The sequence below is a fragment of the Chlorocebus sabaeus genome, chromosome 10 (assembly GCF_047675955.1).
Source record: "Chlorocebus sabaeus isolate Y175 chromosome 10, mChlSab1.0.hap1, whole genome shotgun sequence".
Lineage (NCBI taxonomy): Eukaryota > Metazoa > Chordata > Mammalia > Primates > Cercopithecidae > Chlorocebus > Chlorocebus sabaeus.
The window spans coordinates 46,429,398-46,449,924 of record NC_132913.1 but is presented as its reverse complement, the minus strand read 5'-3'; the positions used below and the strand labels follow the sequence as shown (position 1 = coordinate 46,449,924).

At 38.0% G+C, this 20,527-nt stretch overlaps 1 protein-coding gene across 10 annotated transcripts in view; it reads left to right on the top strand.

Annotated features, from left to right (window-relative positions):
* WDSUB1 (WD repeat, sterile alpha motif and U-box domain containing 1) overlaps window positions 1–20,527 on the top strand; it is a 49,224-nt gene that overhangs the window by 7,580 nt on the left and 21,117 nt on the right. For 5 of the 10 annotated variants that reach the window (XR_012094193.1, XM_007965071.3, XM_007965070.3 and 2 more), the window contains exons 4-9: window positions 3,232–3,324; window positions 7,044–7,137; window positions 12,272–12,305; window positions 14,171–14,211; window positions 14,288–14,394; window positions 15,781–15,960. Coding sequence is in view for 6 of the 10 variants with exons in the window: in XM_007965071.3 (XP_007963262.2) it covers window positions 3,232–3,324; window positions 7,044–7,137; window positions 12,272–12,305; window positions 14,171–14,211; window positions 14,288–14,394; window positions 15,781–15,960 (549 nt within the window). In the remaining 4 variants the exon portion in view is untranslated. Of the gene's footprint in view, window positions 1–3,231; window positions 3,325–7,043; window positions 7,138–12,271; window positions 12,306–14,170; window positions 14,212–14,287; window positions 14,395–15,780; window positions 15,961–17,301; window positions 17,420–20,527 lie in introns of all 10 variants that reach the window. The other 5 variants (XR_012094192.1, XR_012094195.1, XR_012094194.1 and 2 more) reach the window with 5 other exon arrangements.

Sequence of the window (20,527 nt, the reverse complement as noted above, 5' to 3'; positions counted from 1 at the left end):
AGGTCCAGAGAGTAGACAGGAAGATTGTGGTATTCCCCCCTTTTCAAGCCCATCAGTGGCTTGTTAAGATATGATTAAGATCCCAGATCCCAAAAGCAAAACATGTTCTGCTTCCCCCTAATCTCAAATTGCTCTTGGCCTCATGCATTTTTTGCCACATTGACCTTCTTTAATTCCTGGAATGTTTCTGAGATTTTTCCAAGGGTTTTATGTGCAGACCCTTTACCTGGTTTGCTGTTATGTCCTTTAGAATTTGGCTGAAAATCACTAAAGATAAGCCTCTCCTGCTCTTAACTCCTGCACTAAATCTGTATAATTTTGATATAGTCTTTTATTTGCATGCTTTATTTTTCTTTTATAATACTATCACAAGTTTTAATTCTATATTTATATGGATAATATTTAATGGTGTTTTTCCTATTAGCTTGTAAGCTCCAGGCAGGCAAGGCCTGGGTCTCTTTTCTTCATCGTACCTGATACAGAGTAGGCCTTGAAATGTAGATTGATGAGTAAGATTCTTTTTAATGATTTGCTGAAATAATAGATTTTCTTTTCATAAACCCATTCTTATGTTAAACTGCCTCCCTAATTTAATTAAGGCAGTTATTCTTTTAATATATTGTTCTGTGCTATTTTACTCTAAGGACAGCTTGTAGCAAGTCATTGCTTCCATTTCTGTGATACCTTCTCCACATCTTGTAGGCACTCAATGAATCTGGTGAATTATATAAGTGTGGAGAGATCTAGGTTCCTTTTTTGGTTCTAAATGATCTGAAGATAGATTTCCAATGAAAAGACCACTGTATTAGTTTTAATATTAGAATCAAAATAAGGGCTTTTTTGTCCTGCGTTTAGAGAGATTGGGAGCTTCTGGGGTCAGGAAAGGCTCACTACACCAGGCAGAGAATTCTAGATGAGACTCTGAAATGATACCCACATCCCCACCCTGCCTTTAGAACATATTATACACTTCTCTCGGTAGAATTTTAATCTTCGTGCCTTCTTTAGTTCCTTCAGTGTTGCTGTTGAAATATATCTTAACCTTATGAGTAAATTCTCTGAAACAAATTGATACATGCTTTAAAGTGATTATTGTAGGCATTTGTGGGAGCAACTGTATTTATTTAGAAGACAAAGTATATAATTTAAATTTGTTTAATTTGGTATTATTATCTGTAAATACTTACGATATATTAACTCATCTTGTGACATTTTGCTGAAATAAGGAAAAATAATACTGTTTGCACCTGAGAGTAAATAATCATTTCTCTCCAGTTTTTAAATGATAAAGTGTGGGTTATTAGGTTATTGTAATTTAAATATTTTTCCTGAAGAAAAGTATGTTTCTAAATATTATATTTAGATACTGAACATAAGCACATTTTAAGCTGTGTAATTTTCCATTGTCTTAGCTGAATTTTCACTACTTAAAGAACTTTAGAATTAACTTCAAAGGATCTATTTAGTTAAGAAACGATGAAAAAAATAGGTTTGGTAATTAGGTCTAATACAGAAATATTTTGCTCTCAGTCATTTATTGAATAAAATGTTTTGCCTTAAAAAGACAGTGATTATCAGCAATTGCTTGTATCCCTCAAGATCTTTCTTAGAAAGGATACATTTTGGGTAAACCTATGCTACAGAAAAAACAAAAATGCTATTGAAATATGGAAGTCCCATGGAGTTAGAAAAACTTTCAGTGAAATGGAATTTAATTCGTTGTTTGTTAGGTAAGTGTTTGTACTTTCAGAGAGGCAGAGTCCATAGAAAAAATTTACATGCCCAGGTGTATACATTTGTTAAATTTTATATACTGAATATTTGGTAAGCCGGAGTGCAATCTCAAGATGGATATTAGATTTCTGTTTTGGTGACAGGGTCTTGCTCTGTCATCCAGGCTGGAGTGCAGTGATATGATCATAGCTCATTGCAGCCTCAAACTCCTGGGCTCAAGGGGATCCCCTGCCTTGGTCTCCTAGGTAGATACAACTACAGATGTGTGCCACCACACCCGGCTAATTTAACAAAATTTTTTGTAGAGACAGGGTCTTACCATATTCCCCAGCCTGGTCTCAAACTCCCGGTGTCAGCCTCTCGAAGTGCTAGGATTACAGGCTTCAACCACCATGCCCAGCCTCAATTTCTGAATTGTGCTTTACTGCATATGAATGCCAAAACTTACTTGATGAAACTACATGTGATATTAGGTACCACTTGTGTAAAATTGCATTGATGATATCAATATTTACATTATCCAAAATTGTTTAGGAACTTAATCTAGCAGATACATAATGATACACTAAAATGAAGTAAGTGTAAAGTAGTAGCGCTTCTGGGACACCATTTAACTGATTACTTTCCCTCAATAATATAATATTTTCAACCAAATGGAGTGAATTGATGTTATTTTTGATTTCTGTAATTCCAGCTTTTGGCTTGATTAAATCAAATGGAAAAAAATTCCCATTATTCCACATGAACTATAGACCAGGCTTTTAAGAAATTGATAAGACCTTAGGCCAGTGCTGTGGCTCATGCCTGTAATCCTAGCACTTTGGGAGGCCGAGGCAAGCGGATCATGGGGTCAGGAGTTCAAGACCAGCCTGGCCAACATGGTGAAACCCCATCTCTACTAGAAATACAAAAATTAGCTAGGCATGGTGGCACATGCCTCTAATCTCAGCTACTTGGGAGGCTAAGGCAGGAGAATTGCTTGAACCTTGGAGGCGGAGGTTGCGGTGAGCTGAGATCGCACCATTGTACTCCAGCCTGGGCATCAGAGTGAGACTCTGTCTCAAAAAAAAAAAAAGGAAGAAATTGCTATGACCTTAAAAAAAGGTTGGGAATGATGAAACATTTAACACCGTCAAAGTAACTGACTTTTCTTCCTAATTTTTCCCATCAATGCTAGCCTCATAGACTCTAAAATTGGGTTAGAGGATGCTCTATTTAGTGGCTCAGTATTGGTTCTTGCAGCCTTGAGTTCTATTCTTTGAGGAATGTAAATGAAAGGTATTTTATTGTAGCAACTTGAGGACTAATAATCCTATATAGTACCTTGTTTAAAAGAAATTCTTTAATCAACATTTTGTTAAATGGTATAAGTTAACTAATAGCTTGTGAACATGGTTTAAATGAGTAGAATTAATAGATCTCAGTTTAAGAAATGGAAATTTTGGGGGGATTTCAGTGTTTTACAAATTGTCTATATTTATTTTTAACAAATTTTAGATGGAGAACAAGGTCTTCAGTTTTTTCGATTGGCATCATGTGGTCAGGATTGCCAAGTCAAAATTTGGATTGTTTCTTTTACCCATATCTTAGGTATGTATGCTAAGTAGCACTTCTCTAAAATTATTTGTGGTCTGGATAAAATTTCTGTTTAATCTTTTTACTTAAGGTACCCTGAGTATCTAAAAGTAAGTACAAAAATATGGTTTAAGAAACTTTTAATCAAAGTAATACACATGATTGAAAACTCAGATGCTCATTGCTGATCATTACCTCACCCGTACTACTGCCATGCACATTTCTGCTCACCAGAGGGGACCACTTTGCACTTGATTTCATCTCCTTTGGTGGTTTTCACAGTTTCTGTAAACATTGTTTATACCACTATATTTTTCATTTATTCACTGTAGGTACTGCTTTTTGTTAGTGTGTGGGTCTTTTCCCTTCCATTGTACTATTCCGTCAGGTGACCCTTTCAGTCAGGAAGCTTATTTTGTGCAGTTTTGGAATAAAGTATTCCGTTATGTTATTTCTTTCATCCTTCTCTCTTTTTACAACTTTCATTAATTGAATGTTGGGCCTCCTGAATTGATTCTCTTTTTTTCCCCCACATTTCTCTCTCTTTTCTTATACTTAGGGAAAAATTTCTCTTTTTCTCTTAACCTTTTTTTGAATCTTTTATGTCGTTAATCATATTTTCAGATTCTGAAAGCTCATCATCTTCTTTGTTTCCTTTTCATAGTGTCCGTTATAAAGGTAAGCTCTCAAAACTCTCAGGATGTCTTTTAGGAGTTTTTGCTTTGTTTTTAAGTTCCCTCCTGTTTTCTGAGCTTTGTTTGCAGTTGAGTCCCCTTTTTGCTTAGTATTCTGTTTGCATTTAAGAATTAGACAATAATGTTTAGAAGCTCTGTGCACAGGGGTGGTTTGTTAGTGCTGGCTTCCCTCTAGGATGAGGAGGTGGGTAATTGGCCCTTCTGGGTGAGGGACTGGGGACTTGGGGAGTAGATAGTCTCTTACCCTAGGGCTTCCCAGGCAGTTGTTTGTTTGAAAGGTTTCACCGGGGATAAGTGCTTGGCTTTTGTGCAGCATACTAAGGGTGAAGTTGGGGAGAGATTGGAGGTAGATGACAAATGATCTGTATACAGTCAGTCAATTTTTCCCTTTTCAGGTCTATGTCTGTGTCATTCTAATTTTCCTTTTTCCTGGCTATTGATATTCTGGAACGTTGAGGTATTTTCTTCCTACCCTCTCCACCTCCTCTCCCTGGTCTTCCCCTGGCTAATTTTAAAATTTTTTATAGAGACATTGTCTCAGTTTGTTTCTCAGGATGGTCTCGAACTCCTGGCCTCAAATGATCCTCCCACCTTGGCCTACCAAAATGCTGGAATTACAGGTGTGAGCCACTGCACTTGGCCAGTCTTGGGGTGTTTCCTAGGGCAGAATAACTTTCTTGGCTGTACCCCCGTCTCTTTGTACACTGGGCTGTTATTCTTTTATACTTCATTACTTAATGTGCTTTCTACCTTCCCAAAGTTGATTCAGTGTCTGGTTTGCTGATGCCCCTCTTCCCACTCTCTTTACCAGTGTACATTTCTATCTTTATTAATTCCTTCATTGACATTTTCATGGGAATCTGAAATATTGTGGTCATCTTGATTGATTCAGGAGCCTCAAAATATTATTATTTGTTACCTAGTACACTTCAGTTAAATGACAAACTACATTTTTGTTGTTCATAATTATCCTAGTGTATAGAGAAGAACCTTTTATCAGGAAATAAGTATGTTCCTTTGATAATTGTTCAAAAGTAAAGCCTTTCACATGTTTACTGGAAAATATGTTGACACTGACTTTTAAACAAAAACATACATGACAGTTTATAAACATGCAGTTAAAACCTTTTCATTAGGCTGGGCGCGGTGACTCACGCCTGTAATCCCAGCACTTGGGAGGCTGAGGCAGGCGGATCACTTGAGGTCAGGAGTTCGATACCAGCCTGGCCAATGTGGTGAAACCCAGTCTCGACAAAACTACAAAAATTAGCCAGGTGTGGTGGTGCACGGCTGTAGTTCCAGCTTCTTGGGAGGCTGAGGCAGGAGAATCACTTGAACCCAGGAGGTGGAGGTTGCAGTGAGCCGAGACTGCACCACTGCACTCCAGCCTGGGTGATGGAAGGAGACTCTCTGAAAAAAAAGAAAATAATAATAAAATCTTTTCATAAAGCATTTATCACCATTGGTACCTTATTTGCTTATTTGTAGGGAGGAGTAGAGAGACATATGGGTCTTATACTTGAGGACATAACCTATTCTTATGGTTGTATTAAAGTTTTGTAGTCTTAATTTGGTTTGCAACTTAATATGTTTGCTTTCTTTGATTAATCATGCCTACTTATTGCTCTGTTCCCAGTTAGAATGAAAGCCTTTTGAAGTTCATCATTGTATTTCTAGCACTTGTATTTCTAGCATGGTGCCTTTAGTGTGTGTCTCTGCTCTTCCAGATAAAAATTTTTTTTTTCCTGTTTTGAGCTTGAAACTTTAACTTACTCTGATGACCTTTTTCTTTAGTTAAATGCTTGTTATCCTCACTAAAAGACATTTAACACTTCAAAAAAGGTTTTATTGTGTTTGATGTAGTTGTAAATTTCCCTTGTGTATTTCCTTTTCCTTTCCCCCAACCCCTGCCAATTTCTTAATATTTATTTTTATAGGTTGTCACCAAAATGTATTGAATTCCCTCAGTATACTTTTAAAATAGTTGTGATATTTATGTTTAGTAATTCTAAAAGCATAAAAGGGATTTTACACTTTTTTATACTTTGTACGAGTGTTATCAAGATAATATTGGAATTACAAGATGTGTAAATTACCATTGATTATTTACAGGATGACAAAATATTTTTAAGTACCAGATTTAAAAAATTATAAGCATTTTTTTAAGTCTTTTGGGCAATTGGCATATTTTGTTTTTATCAGACACCAGAATTGTGGTATAGTTTAAACGTTTAAAAATTTTGGTAGTTACGAAATTACCCCATCTAGCCTTTGTTGAGCTGCTTTTTAAAATCCATTACTGAGCTTTTGAAATGTGAGACAGAGTAACAAACAGGAGAAGCCATGTTTGCTCCTTTCTGCTTGCCAGCATAATTTCATAAAACCCCCAACTCTGTGACAACGTGCAGCTCTCCGGAAGAATGCCTTGAAGACAAAACAGAGGAGAGCACAGAGTCCCCCATGTCTCTTGCCTGAGTCACTACATTCCTTAAAAGATAAAGGAGCCCAGCCTTGCCTTTTCTTACCTGAGATAACGTCCGGTGGGGTTAGTGATCATGTTTCTGCAATCTGTAGCCGAATGCACTTTAGTAATCTATAACCAGATGTACTCTTACACCCAGACCTTGATGTGATTCTGCTTTAATGTAACCTCCGTTTGATGTGATTTTGCACGTACTAAGCCTCTACCACCTGTACATAAGCAGCGGGCTGAAGCACCACTTTGGAGTGGTCTCACAGACTGCCCTGTAGTTCCCAGGCCATAGGCCTTAGTCTCTAGTCCTCAGAAAGACCTCTGAGTAAAACTACTTGAATTCTTTAAAAACTTGACGTTTTTCTTTAGTCAACAGAAACCAGTTAATCACACTGCATCTCGATTATTTCCTTATAGATATCTGAACTGCATGAGAGTTTTTAATGTTTGTGTCCTTTAGGCACTCAAAAGATTATTCGTTGAATAAACAAGTGAAATGGCGTTGACTTAAAAATCAGTTCTAAGCATGGTCAGCTTTCTAATCTCTGTTACCTTGTTATTTGCAGGTTTTGAATTAAAATATAAAAGTACCCTGAGTGGGCACTGTGCTCCTGTTCTGGCTTGTGCTTTTTCCCATGACGGGCAGATGCTAGTCTCAGGGTAAGCTAGTTGGTTTAATTTTCCTAAACCATTTTTATATGAGATCAAACAGACATACGGAAAAGTACGTGAAACCTCAAAGAATAGCTTGATGAACCACCGCAAAGGGCGAGAAATAGAACATTGCTGGTTCTGACCCAGAAGCCCTCCCCTTCCGAGTGCCCCTTTTTGGTGACAACATGTTAGATCATATGCACTACTCCTGTTTTCTTTAAAACTGGCCTCCAACAAATTATGCAATATGAATTATTTTGTTGGACTTCCTGTACCCAACATTACACTTGTGACATTAATTCATATTATTGCCTGGAGCTGTGGCCCATTGATTTTCATTGCTGTGTAATATTCTATGGCATGGATACATTATAATATATATAGTAGTTCATTTTAATGTTAATGGTTATATGATTGTTTCTGGTTTGAGAGCATTACAATAATAATTCTGTGAATCTATCGTATGTCCTGGTACACATGTTCATGCATTTCTGTAAGATAAATACATAGGAATGGCCTTGCTGAGTCATAGAATATGTGCATTTTCACCTTTGGCAGATAACAGTTTCCAAGTGGGTGAACAGTTACTACTTCTGTAGCAGTGTTGTTTTGTATCCTTGTCTATAGTTGGTATTGTGAGTTTTAAAATGGTAGCCGTTCTGATGAGTGTGTAGTGTCGCCTTACTATGGTTTTAATTTGCGTTTCCCCAGAACAAAGTGGTTGGAACCTTTTTAGAAGTTTATTAGCTGTATGTATTTTCTCTTCTATGAAGTGCCTGTTCATGTCTCCAGTCCATTTTTTTTCCTGGGTTTTTTTCTTATTGATTTGTTGTTATATATGTGTATGTGTGTGTTTGTGTGTATTTTTATATTTGAGCCATTTGTTGCTAGTTGTAAATATCTTTCCCCACCCTCTAGATTTGCCTTTTCACAGTTAATTATTTTAGTGTTGTCAGCTTCTTCACGTTCTGAGGTCATGAAGATATTTTCCTGTATTATCTTCTAAGACCCTCGTTGTTTTGCCTTTCACACAATTGATTTATGTGTATCATGTGCAATAGGAATTCCATTTTATTCCTTTCTACGTGAATATCCCGTTGTCCTAGTACTATGTATTGAAAAGACCACTTTTCTCCTCCATTTTGTTGTACTCCCTTGTCAGAAATCACTGACAATATATTTGTGAGTCTGTTTCTTAACCTGCTGCTCTGTTCTGTTTCTGTCCTTGCTCTAATATTCTGTCTTTCCCAGGCTTTATATTTTGTCTATTCCTAGCTGTTGACATTTTCATATAAATTTTAGAATCAACTTGTTAAATTGCCCCAGTTCCTGTCTCCACACACACAAACCTGTTTGGGTTTTAATTGGGATTATATAGAGTCTGATGAGTTTGGGGAGAATTGACATCTTTATGATATTGGTCTTGTAATCTGAGAATATTGCATATTTCTTCATTTATCTTTGAAGTTCAATAATTGTCTTCTATGTAGAAGTTCTCATCCTTTATTAGCCTTCTTTCTAGGCACTTGTTGTTAGTATATAAAAGATGTGGCCAATATAAGGAAATATATAATGGGAGTAAATTGGACTTATCTAGAAAATTTCTTATTTTGGATTATATACATACGAAATCAGATCATTTGTGGATAATGATAGTTTTGTTCCTTCCTTTCTAATTCTTCTCTCTTTGGTATCTTCTGTGCCTTACTGAACTGTTGATGCTACCAGGGTAATAAAAGCAGTGATAACAGGCCTTGTTGTCTGATTCCTCACTGCACAGGGAAAGCTTTCATTATTCAATATGATCAATTTTGGGAGATAAGCTTTATTATTCTATTCCTTTTAGTTTGCAAGAGCTTTTGTTGTTGTTTTTTTAATCATGCAAGGGTATTGTATTTCATCAGATGATTTTTCCTACATCTTTTGAGATGATATAATTTTTCTCTGTTACTCTGTTAGTGGAGTGAATTACAAGATTTTAAAATGTTAAACCAATCTTGCTTTGTTGGAACAAACACATTTTAGGATATATTATTATTGTGTATTGCTATAGAGAAGTTAGTTTCATTCTAACTGTTGTTCCTTTGGATGTAATTCATGTATTTTTCCCTGGCTGCTCATGAAATTTTCTGTTTTGAGGTTTTTGCACATCCACTCTGTATCTGCTTGTGAGTTTCCTATTTAGTTTGCTTGGAATTCATTGAACTTCTTAAATCCGTGGAATGATATTTGGCTGGGCACAGTGGTTCATACCTGTAATCCCAGCACTTCGGGAGGCCAAGGCGGGCTTATCATTTGAGCTCAGGAGTTCGAGACCAGCCTGACCAACATGGTGAAACCTCATCTCTACTAAAAATACAAAAATTAGCCAGGCATGGTGGTGGGCACCTGTAATTCCAGCTACTCAGGAGGCTGAGGCAGTAGAATTGCTTGCACCCAGGAGGCAGAGGTTGCAGTGAGCTGAGATCACACCACTGTACTCTAGCCTGGGTGACAGAGCAAGACTCCATCTCAAAAAAAAAAAAAAAAAAAAGAAAAATGTGGAATGATGTTTTACCACTTTTGGAAAATTCTTATTTATTATCTCTTCAAATATTGCCTCTGTTCCTTTCTTTCTGTCCTCTAATTCTGGGATTCCAATTAAATGCACATTACACCTTCTCACTGTAAACTTTATTCTCTCTTTTATATTTATGCTTCTGGTTTTTTGTTTGTTTGTTTGTTTCTTCCAGTTTCCTGTGCTTCATTCTGGATGGTTTTCCCTTTCCTAATTCTTTCTTCAGCTAATATGATATTAAACTGGTCCATTGAATTCTTAATTTTGCTTATTTTATTTTTTGGTCCTAGAATTTCTATTTGGCAATTTTTTTCAGTGGTGTCACTCTTTATGATTTCCAGTTCTGTGTTGAAATTTTCAACCTTGGCTTTTATTTTTCAGAGCTTTATTCTGTTAGGCAATTGGCTGGAACATAGTTGCAATGATTCAATTACTTTATACTGTTTTCCTTTTGAATACTTTTGTATATTTTCTCCTTGCCATTAGATTTTCTAAAACTTTCCTGTCTGATCTCACAGGTCATAGTATTCTGACCCACATTTATGGCTCTTCATACCAGCTTTCAGTCCAGTTAAGATATTTAGGCTCCTAACCTCCACTTAGAATGTCCGGACTAAGGCTGATGGTTCTTTTTTCCATGTGCTCCAATTCTTGCCAAACAGTCAGCCAAATTACTAGTTATGTTGTTATTATTGTAGATGTGGCTCTTTCATCTCTAAAGATGAAGATTATTCATCATCAAAAGGTATTTATAGTAATTGTCTTTTGACCTAGATTTTAAATCATTGGAAAGTTTAAACAAATAAAGTTGAACTCTGTCTGCTGTGTTAGGGGACAGGTTAATTGACAAAATGATTATGTGCCCAGCTCTCTGCCAGTTGGAATAGGGCATAGAAAAGGAAGTACAAGACAGTGTTTGTGCTCTTGAAGACATTTTAAGTCCCCTCTTTTCTGTTTAATAGTTGATGTTCATGGTGATGAACTAATAGCACTGCAGGACCCTGACATGTACTTACCCTCTGAGCCATGGAGGAAGTGTTAAGTGATACTCAATATTGTTTTAAGTTCATTTTATAGCAGTATAATTCTTTGTCAGTTTGTATATATGTGTGTCTTAGTTAACATTATATTTATGGAAATGTGTCTTTCCTAGTCATTCTGGATAAATTGAAGTTTACATTATGAAGTGCTTTTGGGTATATGGTGTTGCTCAAGGTCTCATTCACATATTTTTCTGAATATTTTTAGTTTATTTGGACAAATATACAGGCAAATGAATGAGAAATGTAAATTAACAAACTTAATATAACATTTAATTTTTAGAAGAATCGACAGGCATATTTAAATCATACTTAGTAGATGCAAACAGGTCAATTAATGATACATTCTATTTGTGACTAAAAGTCATTGATTAGATAGAATGGATATATATGGGAAAGAGGGTGACTGAAAAAAAGTGAGCAGGATAAAAGGTGGCTGTATATGAATATAAGTGGCTAGAGATGAAAAGTGAATAGACAGCAGAATGCGGTTGTAGGTCAGAATGTGTACTAAGGGCTGCTCTGGTAGCTCCTGCCTGTTATTCCAACACTTTGAGAGGTCAAGGCAGAAGGATCACTTGAGACCAGGAGTTTGAGACCAGTCTGGACAACACAGTGAGACCCAGTCCCTACAAAAAAAAAATTAAAGAAATTAGCTGGACATAGGGGTTTGTGCCTGTAGTCTCAGCTACTTGGGAGGCTGAGGCAGGAGAATCCCCTGAACCCAGGAGTTTGAGGCTGCAGCGACCTATGGTCATGCCACTGCACTCCAGCCTGGGCGACAGAGCAAGACTCTGTCTCAAAAAAAAAAAAAAAAAAAAAAAAAAAGGTAAGATTCCTTGACGCTCTTAAAAGTTATTACCCTAAAGAGCTTTTGCTTGTATGGGTTACATCTATCACTAATTTATAATATTAGAAAATACAATTGAGAATATTCTTAAATATTTTAAATTCATTTAAAAGCAATAGATTTGCATATTAGCTTTTTGAGGAAAAAGAAACAGTGAAAAAGTGGCATTGTTCTAATAAAGCTTATAATTTTCTGAATTTTATATATGGCATTTTTTTTTTTTTTTTGAGATGTTGCCTCACTTTGCCACCCAGGCCGGAGTGCAATGGCATGATCTTGGCTCATTGCAACCTCCACCTCCCAGGTTCAAGCCATCCTCTTGCCTCAGCTTACCGAGGAGCTGGGATTAGAGGTGCATGCCACCATGCCCGGATAATTTTTTTCTGTGTTTTTGGTAGAGATGAGTTTCACCATGTTGGCCAGGCTGGTCTCGAACTCCTGACCTCATGATCCACTCGAATCACCCTCCCAAAGTGCTGGGATTACAGGCATGAGCCACTGCGCCTGGCCACATGTAGTTTTTTGAATTAAAGTTTTCATACATATGAACAAAAGGATTGCATTCTAAATGTATCTGTCTTAATATCTGTCTTTTCTAGAAAAGTTACTAAAGTTACTTAAAATTACTACTTGCATAAATACTGTACTTTGTTTTTATAGAACTTTTCACCTATAATTTCTTTTCTTTTAAAGGTCAGTGGATAAGTCTGTCATAGTATATGATACTGTAAGTATTTAAAAATCTTGTGATCTCTGAAAGTTATGCTTATTAGACTACTGAACTTCAAGTTAGGCATGGTAGAAAAAGTTTGTATTTTTTCTGTTTAGTATGACTAAGATCATATATATTTTCACAAATGCTAAAATAGTTATGCAAGTAAGATATTGGTTCTGCAACAAGCCCTTAAATATTTCAGTAATGATTTTAAGATGGATAGATTTTAAATGTGATCATAAAATATACATATTTAAAGAGCACCAGTGTTCAAAACATCACATACAATCAATTATTAAACTTTTACACCAGGCTTCCATAATAGCAAAGGATGAATGTTTACCCTAGGGTTTTTTGTGAATATGGTTGAAAGTGACCTACCATTTTTAGAGTCCTGGCTGGATTTAGAGAGTGGCGTAAGAAAGAATAGGTTATCATGGACTTGGAAAATGGGAGTTTTTGACTGATCCATGTGTGAGTAAAGACCAAGTTGTGGCCGGGTGCAGTGGCTCACATCTGTAATCCCAGCATGTCAGGAGGCCGAAGCAGGCAGATGGCTTGAGTTCAGGAGTTCAAGACCAGCCTGGCCAGGATGGTGAAACCTTGTCTTTACCAAAAATACAAAAACTTAGCTGGCCGTGGTGGTGCATCCCTGTAGTCCCAGTACTTGGGAGTCTGAGGCGAGAGGATGGCTTGAACCCCGGAGGTGGAGGTTGCAGTGAGCCAAGATCGTGCCATTGCATTCCAGCCTGGGCAACAGAGTGAGACTCTGTCTCAAAAATAAATAAAGTAGTTGAAAAGAATATTATCCAAGAGAAGTAAATGTTGAGTGGAGCCTCCAAATGATTGGATTTAGGCTGTAGCTATGCCAGCAAATAAATGGAGATATAAGTAATCAAAGGGTAGCGAGTTAAGCCAGTGATCTAAGCTAGTGTTCCACACAGAGGTTCAAGCCACTGAGTGTTCTGGCAGGAAATGGAACAAAATACTCAAGGTAGGTGAGGTAGATGTTTAATATTTCTCACGAACATTTCATGAGATTTTACATTCTCAGAAACAATTATAACACTAAATGTCTCTGTAAAATATGTATGAGTCCCACTTAAATACACCTAAAATGTTGGATGGCCACCTTAGTGTACTCAAAATCTAAGGGACTTATTTATTTATTTATTTATTTATTTATTTATTTGAGACAGACTCTTGCTCTGTTGCCCAGGCTGTAGGCAATGGCACGATCTCAGCTCACTGTAACCTCCGCCTCCTGAGTTCAAGCAATTCTCCTGCCTCAGCCTCCCAAGTAGCTGGGACTACAGGCACGTGCCACCATGCCAACTGATATTTTATATTTTTAATAGAGATGGGGTTTCACCGTGTTGGCCAGGCTGGTCTCGAACTCCTGAGCTCAAGTAACGCACCCGCCTCGGCCTCCCAAAGTGCTGGGATTATAGGTATGAGCCACCGCACCCGGCCAGGGGACTAATTTCTAGTCACTGGTCCTGCAATGTGTACAAGTCAAATGCCAAAACCAAAAATATGAATTATTTCAGGTAGTAGATGTTTAGATTACTATTAGTAGGTTCAAACAGATGAGCAAATGCCAAGGGTCTACTGTATTAAAAAGGGTCTACTGTGTTAAAAATTTCTAAGGAGATGGCTAGCAGACAATAATGCCGATAATTGACAAAAAGTGAAGTAAGTACCTGAGAATGCTGTTACAGATGCCGTTTCTACTATTCATTGAGTAAAGTTTCATCTTATGTTAGTTACTAATAAATATATTCACTTAGTATACAACCCATGTATGCCAAATGAGTCTTCATCAGTGACTTTGCTCTTACCTGAGTGAGTGTAAAGCTGCTGTTGTTGTTTTTCAGAACACTGAGAACATACTTCACACATTGACTCAACACACCAGGTCTGAACTGAACCTCACTTTGTATTAATATAATTTAAACATTAGAACATGCATAATAGTTGTTTTTATTAACTAGGTATGTCACAACTTGTGCTTTTGCACCTAATACCCTTTTACTTGCTACTGGTTCAATGGACAAAACAGTGAACATCTGGCAATTTGACCTGGAAACACTTTGCCAAGGTTAGTAAGGACATCATTTTTCACTCGTTTCAACCCCACTCACCATTAGGGTCAGAAAGTTAGTAAATCGGGCCAGGCACAGTGGCTCACACCTGTAATCCCAGCATTTTGGGAAGCCAAGGTGGGCGTATCACTTGAGGTCAGAATTTCGAGACCAGCCTGGGCAACATGATGAAACCCTGTCTCTACTAAAAATACAGAAACGTAGATCAGCACGATGGCGCATGCTTGTAATCCCAGCTACTCGGGAGGCTGAAGCAGGAGAATCGCTTGAACCTGGGAGGCGGAGGTTACAGTGACCTCAGATTGTGCCATTGCACTCCAGCCTGGGTGACAAGAGTGAAACTCCATCTCAAAAAAAAAAAAAAAAAGAAAGTTAGTAAATCATTTGACAGGTTATTCACATTGCTTTTCTCAATAGAAAGTATGCATCCAAATTTAATGTCATTTAAAAATAATTTGGCCTGGCTTGGTGGCTCACACTTATAATCCCAGCACTTTGGGAGGCTCAGGCGAGTGGATTACATGAGCCCAGGAGTCTGAGATTAGCTTGGGCCACATGATGAAACACCATCTCTACAAAAAAGACAGAAATTAGCCACACATGGGGGTGTGCACCTGTGGCCCCAGCTACTTGGAATGCTGAGGTGGGAAGGATCACCTGAGCCCAGGAGGTCACGAGGCTGCAGTGAGCTGAGAACATGCCACTGTACTTCAGCCTAGGCAAGGGAGTGAGACCCCATCTCTAAAATAATAATAATTTTAGAGAAGCCAGTGTTGAAGTGGCTGGGCTGTGTGAAAGCTGTTGGTAAATGCCTTCGGTGCACATTCATGTGTCCCACACCTCCCATGGTTTCTAAGTTATTTGTTTATACTCCATACTAATTTTTCAGGTAAATATAGCCTCAGGACAAAATAGAAATTATCATTGTATTTTGTTGGTTTTATTTTTGGCGTCAAGCAACACTGGCACATAATTTAGGAGTTTTATTTTTATCACTGTCAGAATTAACCAAATAGTGGTGCTGATACAGAGATGATGGAGCAAATAGAATACCTTTGCTAGTATGAATTTTATATAATAAAAAATTGTTTTCCTGATGTGAAAAAGAAAATGTTCCAAAAGGAAGTTAAAGTGTTAAAACAATTTTTTTTTTTTTTTTTTTTGAGACAGGGCCTCCCTGTGTTACTCAGGCTGGTCTTGAACTCCTGACTTCAAGCGATCCTCCTGCCTCAGCCTCTCGAGTAGCTAGGATTATAGGCATGAGCCACTGTACCCAGCTATAAAACACAGATTTAAGGAAATTTTGTTTACTTTTAATTCAAAGTGAGATTGTTTATAAAGGAAATACTTTTTTGTTATCTCACTTACCTGTTTATTTTAAGCAAGGAGCACAGAAGATCAGCTGAAGCAATTTACTGAAGATTGGTCAGAGGAGGATGTCTCAACATGGCTTTGTGCACAAGGTTTAAAAGATCTCGTTGGTATTTTCAAGATGAATAACATTGATGGAAAAGAACTGTTGAATCTTACAAAAGAAAGTCTGGCCGATGATTTGAAAATTGGTAAGCTTAGTGAAAGACAGGCCATCTTCAAAACAACTTTTACCAAATCACTCTGCAGTTGGATTTTGTTGCATTAATGGTTTCTTCTTAATGTTCTGGCACTACACTGATGACCCATCTTCTTGATTATGGCCATCCTAGCAGTTGTGAAGTGGAGTTTCATTGTGGTTTTGATTTTCTTTTACCTAATGACATGCATCTTTCAAGTGCTTATTGGCCATTTATATATCTTCTTTGGAGAAATGTCTGTTCAGATCCATTGCCCATTTTTAAACGGGGTTGTCTTCTTCTTGTTGACTTTTTAAGAGTTGTTTATATATTCTGGGTACTAGATCTTTACCAAAAACAAGTTGTTTTTTTTTTAAAAATTTTTATTTATTTTTTTGAGACGGAGTCTAGCTCTGTTGCCCAGGCTGGAGTGCGGTGGCGCGATCTTGGCTCACTGCAAGCTCAGCCTCCTGGGTTCACGCCATTCTCCTGCCTCAGCCTCCCGAGTAGCTGGGACTACAGGCGCCCGCCACCACGCCCGGCTAATTTTTTGTATTTTTAGTAGAGATGGTGTTTCACCGTATTAGTCAGGATGGTCTCGATCTCCTGACCTTGTGATCCGCCCGCCTCAGCCGCCCGAAGTGCTGGAATTACAGGTGTGAGCCACCGCGCCTGGCTGAGTACAGTCACCGCGCCTGGCCGAGTTACAGTCACTTTTCTATCTCTTTTTGTGTGTCGGGGGGAGGGGGTGTGGGGGAAGGGATAGGAGGGTGTCACTCCACTGCCCAGGCTGGAGTGCAGTGGTGCATCACAGCTCACTACAGCCTCGACCTCCCAGGCTCAAGTGGTCTTCCCATCTCAGCCTCCCAAGTAATGGACCACAGGCACATGCTACCATGCCCAGCTAATTTTTAAAATTTTTTGTAGAGATGAGGTCTCCCTGTTGCCCAGGCTGGTCTTAAACTCCTGGGTTCAAGCAGTCCTCCAGCCGTGGCCTCCCAAAGTGTTGGGATTATGGGCATGAGCCACTGCACCTAGCATCTCTCTCTCTGATAAAATATTTCCTTTCTAACATCCTCTTTTTTTCTGAGAGTAGGTAATAGAGTAGGAGCTTTATTTTTTAAAAAAAAATCTCGTGAATTTAGCATCTTAATTTCTTGTTAATCTCTCACAATGAATCTTAAGGGTACCTTATCAAGTAGAAGTACTTGACAATATGAAATAATTTCAGATTCAACAAAGGATGTTTGAAAACATAAGAAAAGCATATAAAAACAATAGAAGTACAATTCTGTTTTTATAACTAGCTAAATAAAGAATAAGGCATTCTAGGTTTTTGTTTGTTTGAGACAGGGTCTCCCTCTATTGCCCAGGCTGGAGTCCTCTGGCATGATCACACCTTACTGCAGCTTCAACCTCCTAGGCTCAAGTGATCCTCCTGCCCCGGCCTCGTGAGTAGCTGGAACCACAGGCATGTACTACCGTGCCCAGCTGATTTTTAAAATTATCTGTAGAGATGAGGTCTCACTACTTTGCCCAGGCTGGTCACAAACTCCTGACCTCAAGTGACCCTCTTGGCTCAGCCTCCCAATGTGCTAGGATTACAGGCATGAGCCGCTGCGCCTGGCCAAGAATAAGACATTCTTGTAGGATTCAGTTAATGATCAATTAATGATTCAATTAGTTTTTGAAGGATGAGTCTCAGGTTTAACCGTAGTAATCATTTTACTTCACAGTTCAGTGAAATGGGGTTTGGAAGTGTCAGGCCCAAGCCAAAATTAAAATACAATTTAAACAAGTTCTGTGATGGTCTAATAGGTGAATTTGAAAAACCATTAAGAATGGAGACAAAAATGTTGCACATTCTCTAGTAAATAAGGACTCTTAAGCTTGTGTTTAAGATTTGGAGATCTAGCAAGCTCAACAAATTAGACATAGAATAAAGTAGTAAAAATAGACTATAACATTTATTTTTGATGTCATTCTAATGTATTTTAAGGTTTTTGCAACCTTCATTATAAAGAATCAAGCAGCTAACTAATCTATAAATGGTATTGTAAGCTACAATGAATTTCTTTTAGTCCTGAATTTTAAGAAAAATAGACCCTCAAAATAGTAAATTGCACGAATAGAGAATTAAATTTGGTCTAGAAACAAATGTGTTGAGGTGAACCAACAAGTATATATGCTACTGAATTTTGTTTTAATACATATCTATTTTACCTGTGTTTGCCTTGAACTGTTTAAAACAGCTGCTATGTCAATGTGAATAAATCTGAGTTTAACATTCAGCAAATAGAGGAAGTTGATTAACTGTGCAGTAAAGTACATTGGAGGGTTTGAGACCAATGTCGTATATCTATTATGTTTGACATTTAAATTATTTTTAAGGAATTGAGCAGTTTATCAAATCCATTTTCAATGGGTCTTTTGTAAATACACAATAAATGAAATTTCTGCAGACTTGACTATGTTTGACTTTGGAGCTTTACCCAAGGATAATAGTCATTTTCTAGGATTGTGTTAATGGAAACCTAGGGTACAACAGACATACAGCTTTAGTTAAGAAATAATTCCTTATATCTAGAACTGTTTGTATAAGGAATGTCCAGACAGAGTACAGGTTCAAGAGATCCTTGATGTTGAGAGGGATATATCTTTTTTTTTTTTTTTTTTTTTTTTTTTTTTTTGAGACGGGGTCTTGCTCTGTAGCCCGGGCTGGACTGCAGTGGCCGGATCTCAGCTCACTGCAAGCTCCGCCTCCCGGGTTTACGCCATTCTCCTGCCTCAGCCTCCGGAGTAGCTGGGACTACAGGCGCCCGCCACCTCGCCCGGCTAGGTTTTTTTGTATTTTTAGTAGAGACGGGGTTTCACCGTGTTAGCCAGGATGGTCTCGATCTCCTGACCTTGTGATCCGCCCGTCTCGGCCTCCCAAAGTGCTGGGATTACAGGCTTGAGCCACCGCGCCCGGCCGAGAGGGATATATCTTAAGACATTTACTATGAATTTGTGACTACTATAACATTTAATATCTCATTCAAAAGGCATAAAGTATGAAAGGCTGAGAGTAGGAAAGTCACTTTTAGATGCGATATTACACAACGAGTGAGTCTACTACTAGCCACATAGCTTCCATCTAGCTACTCATTGGCCTCAGTTTATATCTAGGCTTTGGGAACATGGCAGATCGCTACGTATCTTGGAGTTTGGAATTGCTGTATAGAAGATAAAATGATAGAAACTTAAAATGACAATGCCAAGGAACTATTGTGTATCATGTTGGTATTTATGATTATATTCAGATAATCATCAACCATAGATGCCTAATTGGGAACGAGATTTTTTTCAAAGGGTTCACTCTCCCATTTACTCTTCTTTCCAGGAAATCATAAAAGCACATAAGACATTTTTATCATTTTCTAATTTAAAATTTAGAAATTTAAATACATCACCTGTCTTTATATCCTCGGATTTTGAAAGTTTCATGTTTCAGTTCTTATTAATTCGTTATGTAGATTTCACTTGTTGCCTGGGTAACTGCATTTATTGTTAAGTAATTGAACATTTACAGTTTTTCTTTGTTTGTTTATATGTGATTAAAGTGAAATAGGCTGTTCAAATCTGGTTACTGTGCCCTGACCCCCTGTTGGAAGGGCATAACCCTCCGTGGTCAGCTGCTGTCTGAAGTTGGCTCGCTCTCCTTTCCAGTGCTTACTTGCTGGACACGCTGGGGTCTCATTTGCTCAGGCCCGTCAGATGTCCTGTTGCTTTCTTCTACACAGATGCCAACCACAGGTCTTTATGGGTGTTGATGGTTCGTCCTCAGGCATATTGTAGGGTTCGTGAAGATGTCTTGCTACCTTGTTTTGTTGGAAATGTCCATGCAATTTGAGTTTATCTAGTTGCTCTGTTTTTTTAGAGAAATTAAAAAACTACACTGCTTCTATCCTGTTCTTGATATCCTCTTAAAAATTCCTCCTGTACCTAAGCTGTGTTTTCCATTCTTAATACAGGTTTCGTGTCTTCTCTTGATCATTCTATGTAGAAATTTGATTTTTAAATTAAAAAATATATTTTTTAAAAGCAGATTCTTAGTTTTCTTTGTAAGAAACCGGCGTTTGGTTCTGTTGTTCTCTGTCAGGGCAGGGGAGAGGTGAGTCAGTAACCAGCTTGGTGGTCTGTGCTTGTTCAATTCCAGGCGCTCGTGCTGTCCTGGTAACTGGCCTCCAGCTGGGGCTGCTGTGGCATTGGTACTTACAGGACAAAGTTGGGAGAGTAAAGGGCACATGCAGGAAGGTCTCTGTCTCATTCATGCACCTACATCTCTGCTCTACACTGTCACTTCCTAGCTCTCACTCCGGAACCCAGTTACCTTCTGTTTCGTCAGAGGTTTTCAGGGTTGAGTTTTATATCCGTTAGTTTAGTCTTGTATATTTGATGGTTATTAGTTTCTAGATTCCATCACACTCTCAGTGATGTAGCATTTCCAGAGTTGGGTGGTTTTAACTTGTCATGAAGATGTCTTTTCAGGATTATAGTCAGTAATAGCCGGATATTGCCCAATACTGGTACCAAGGAT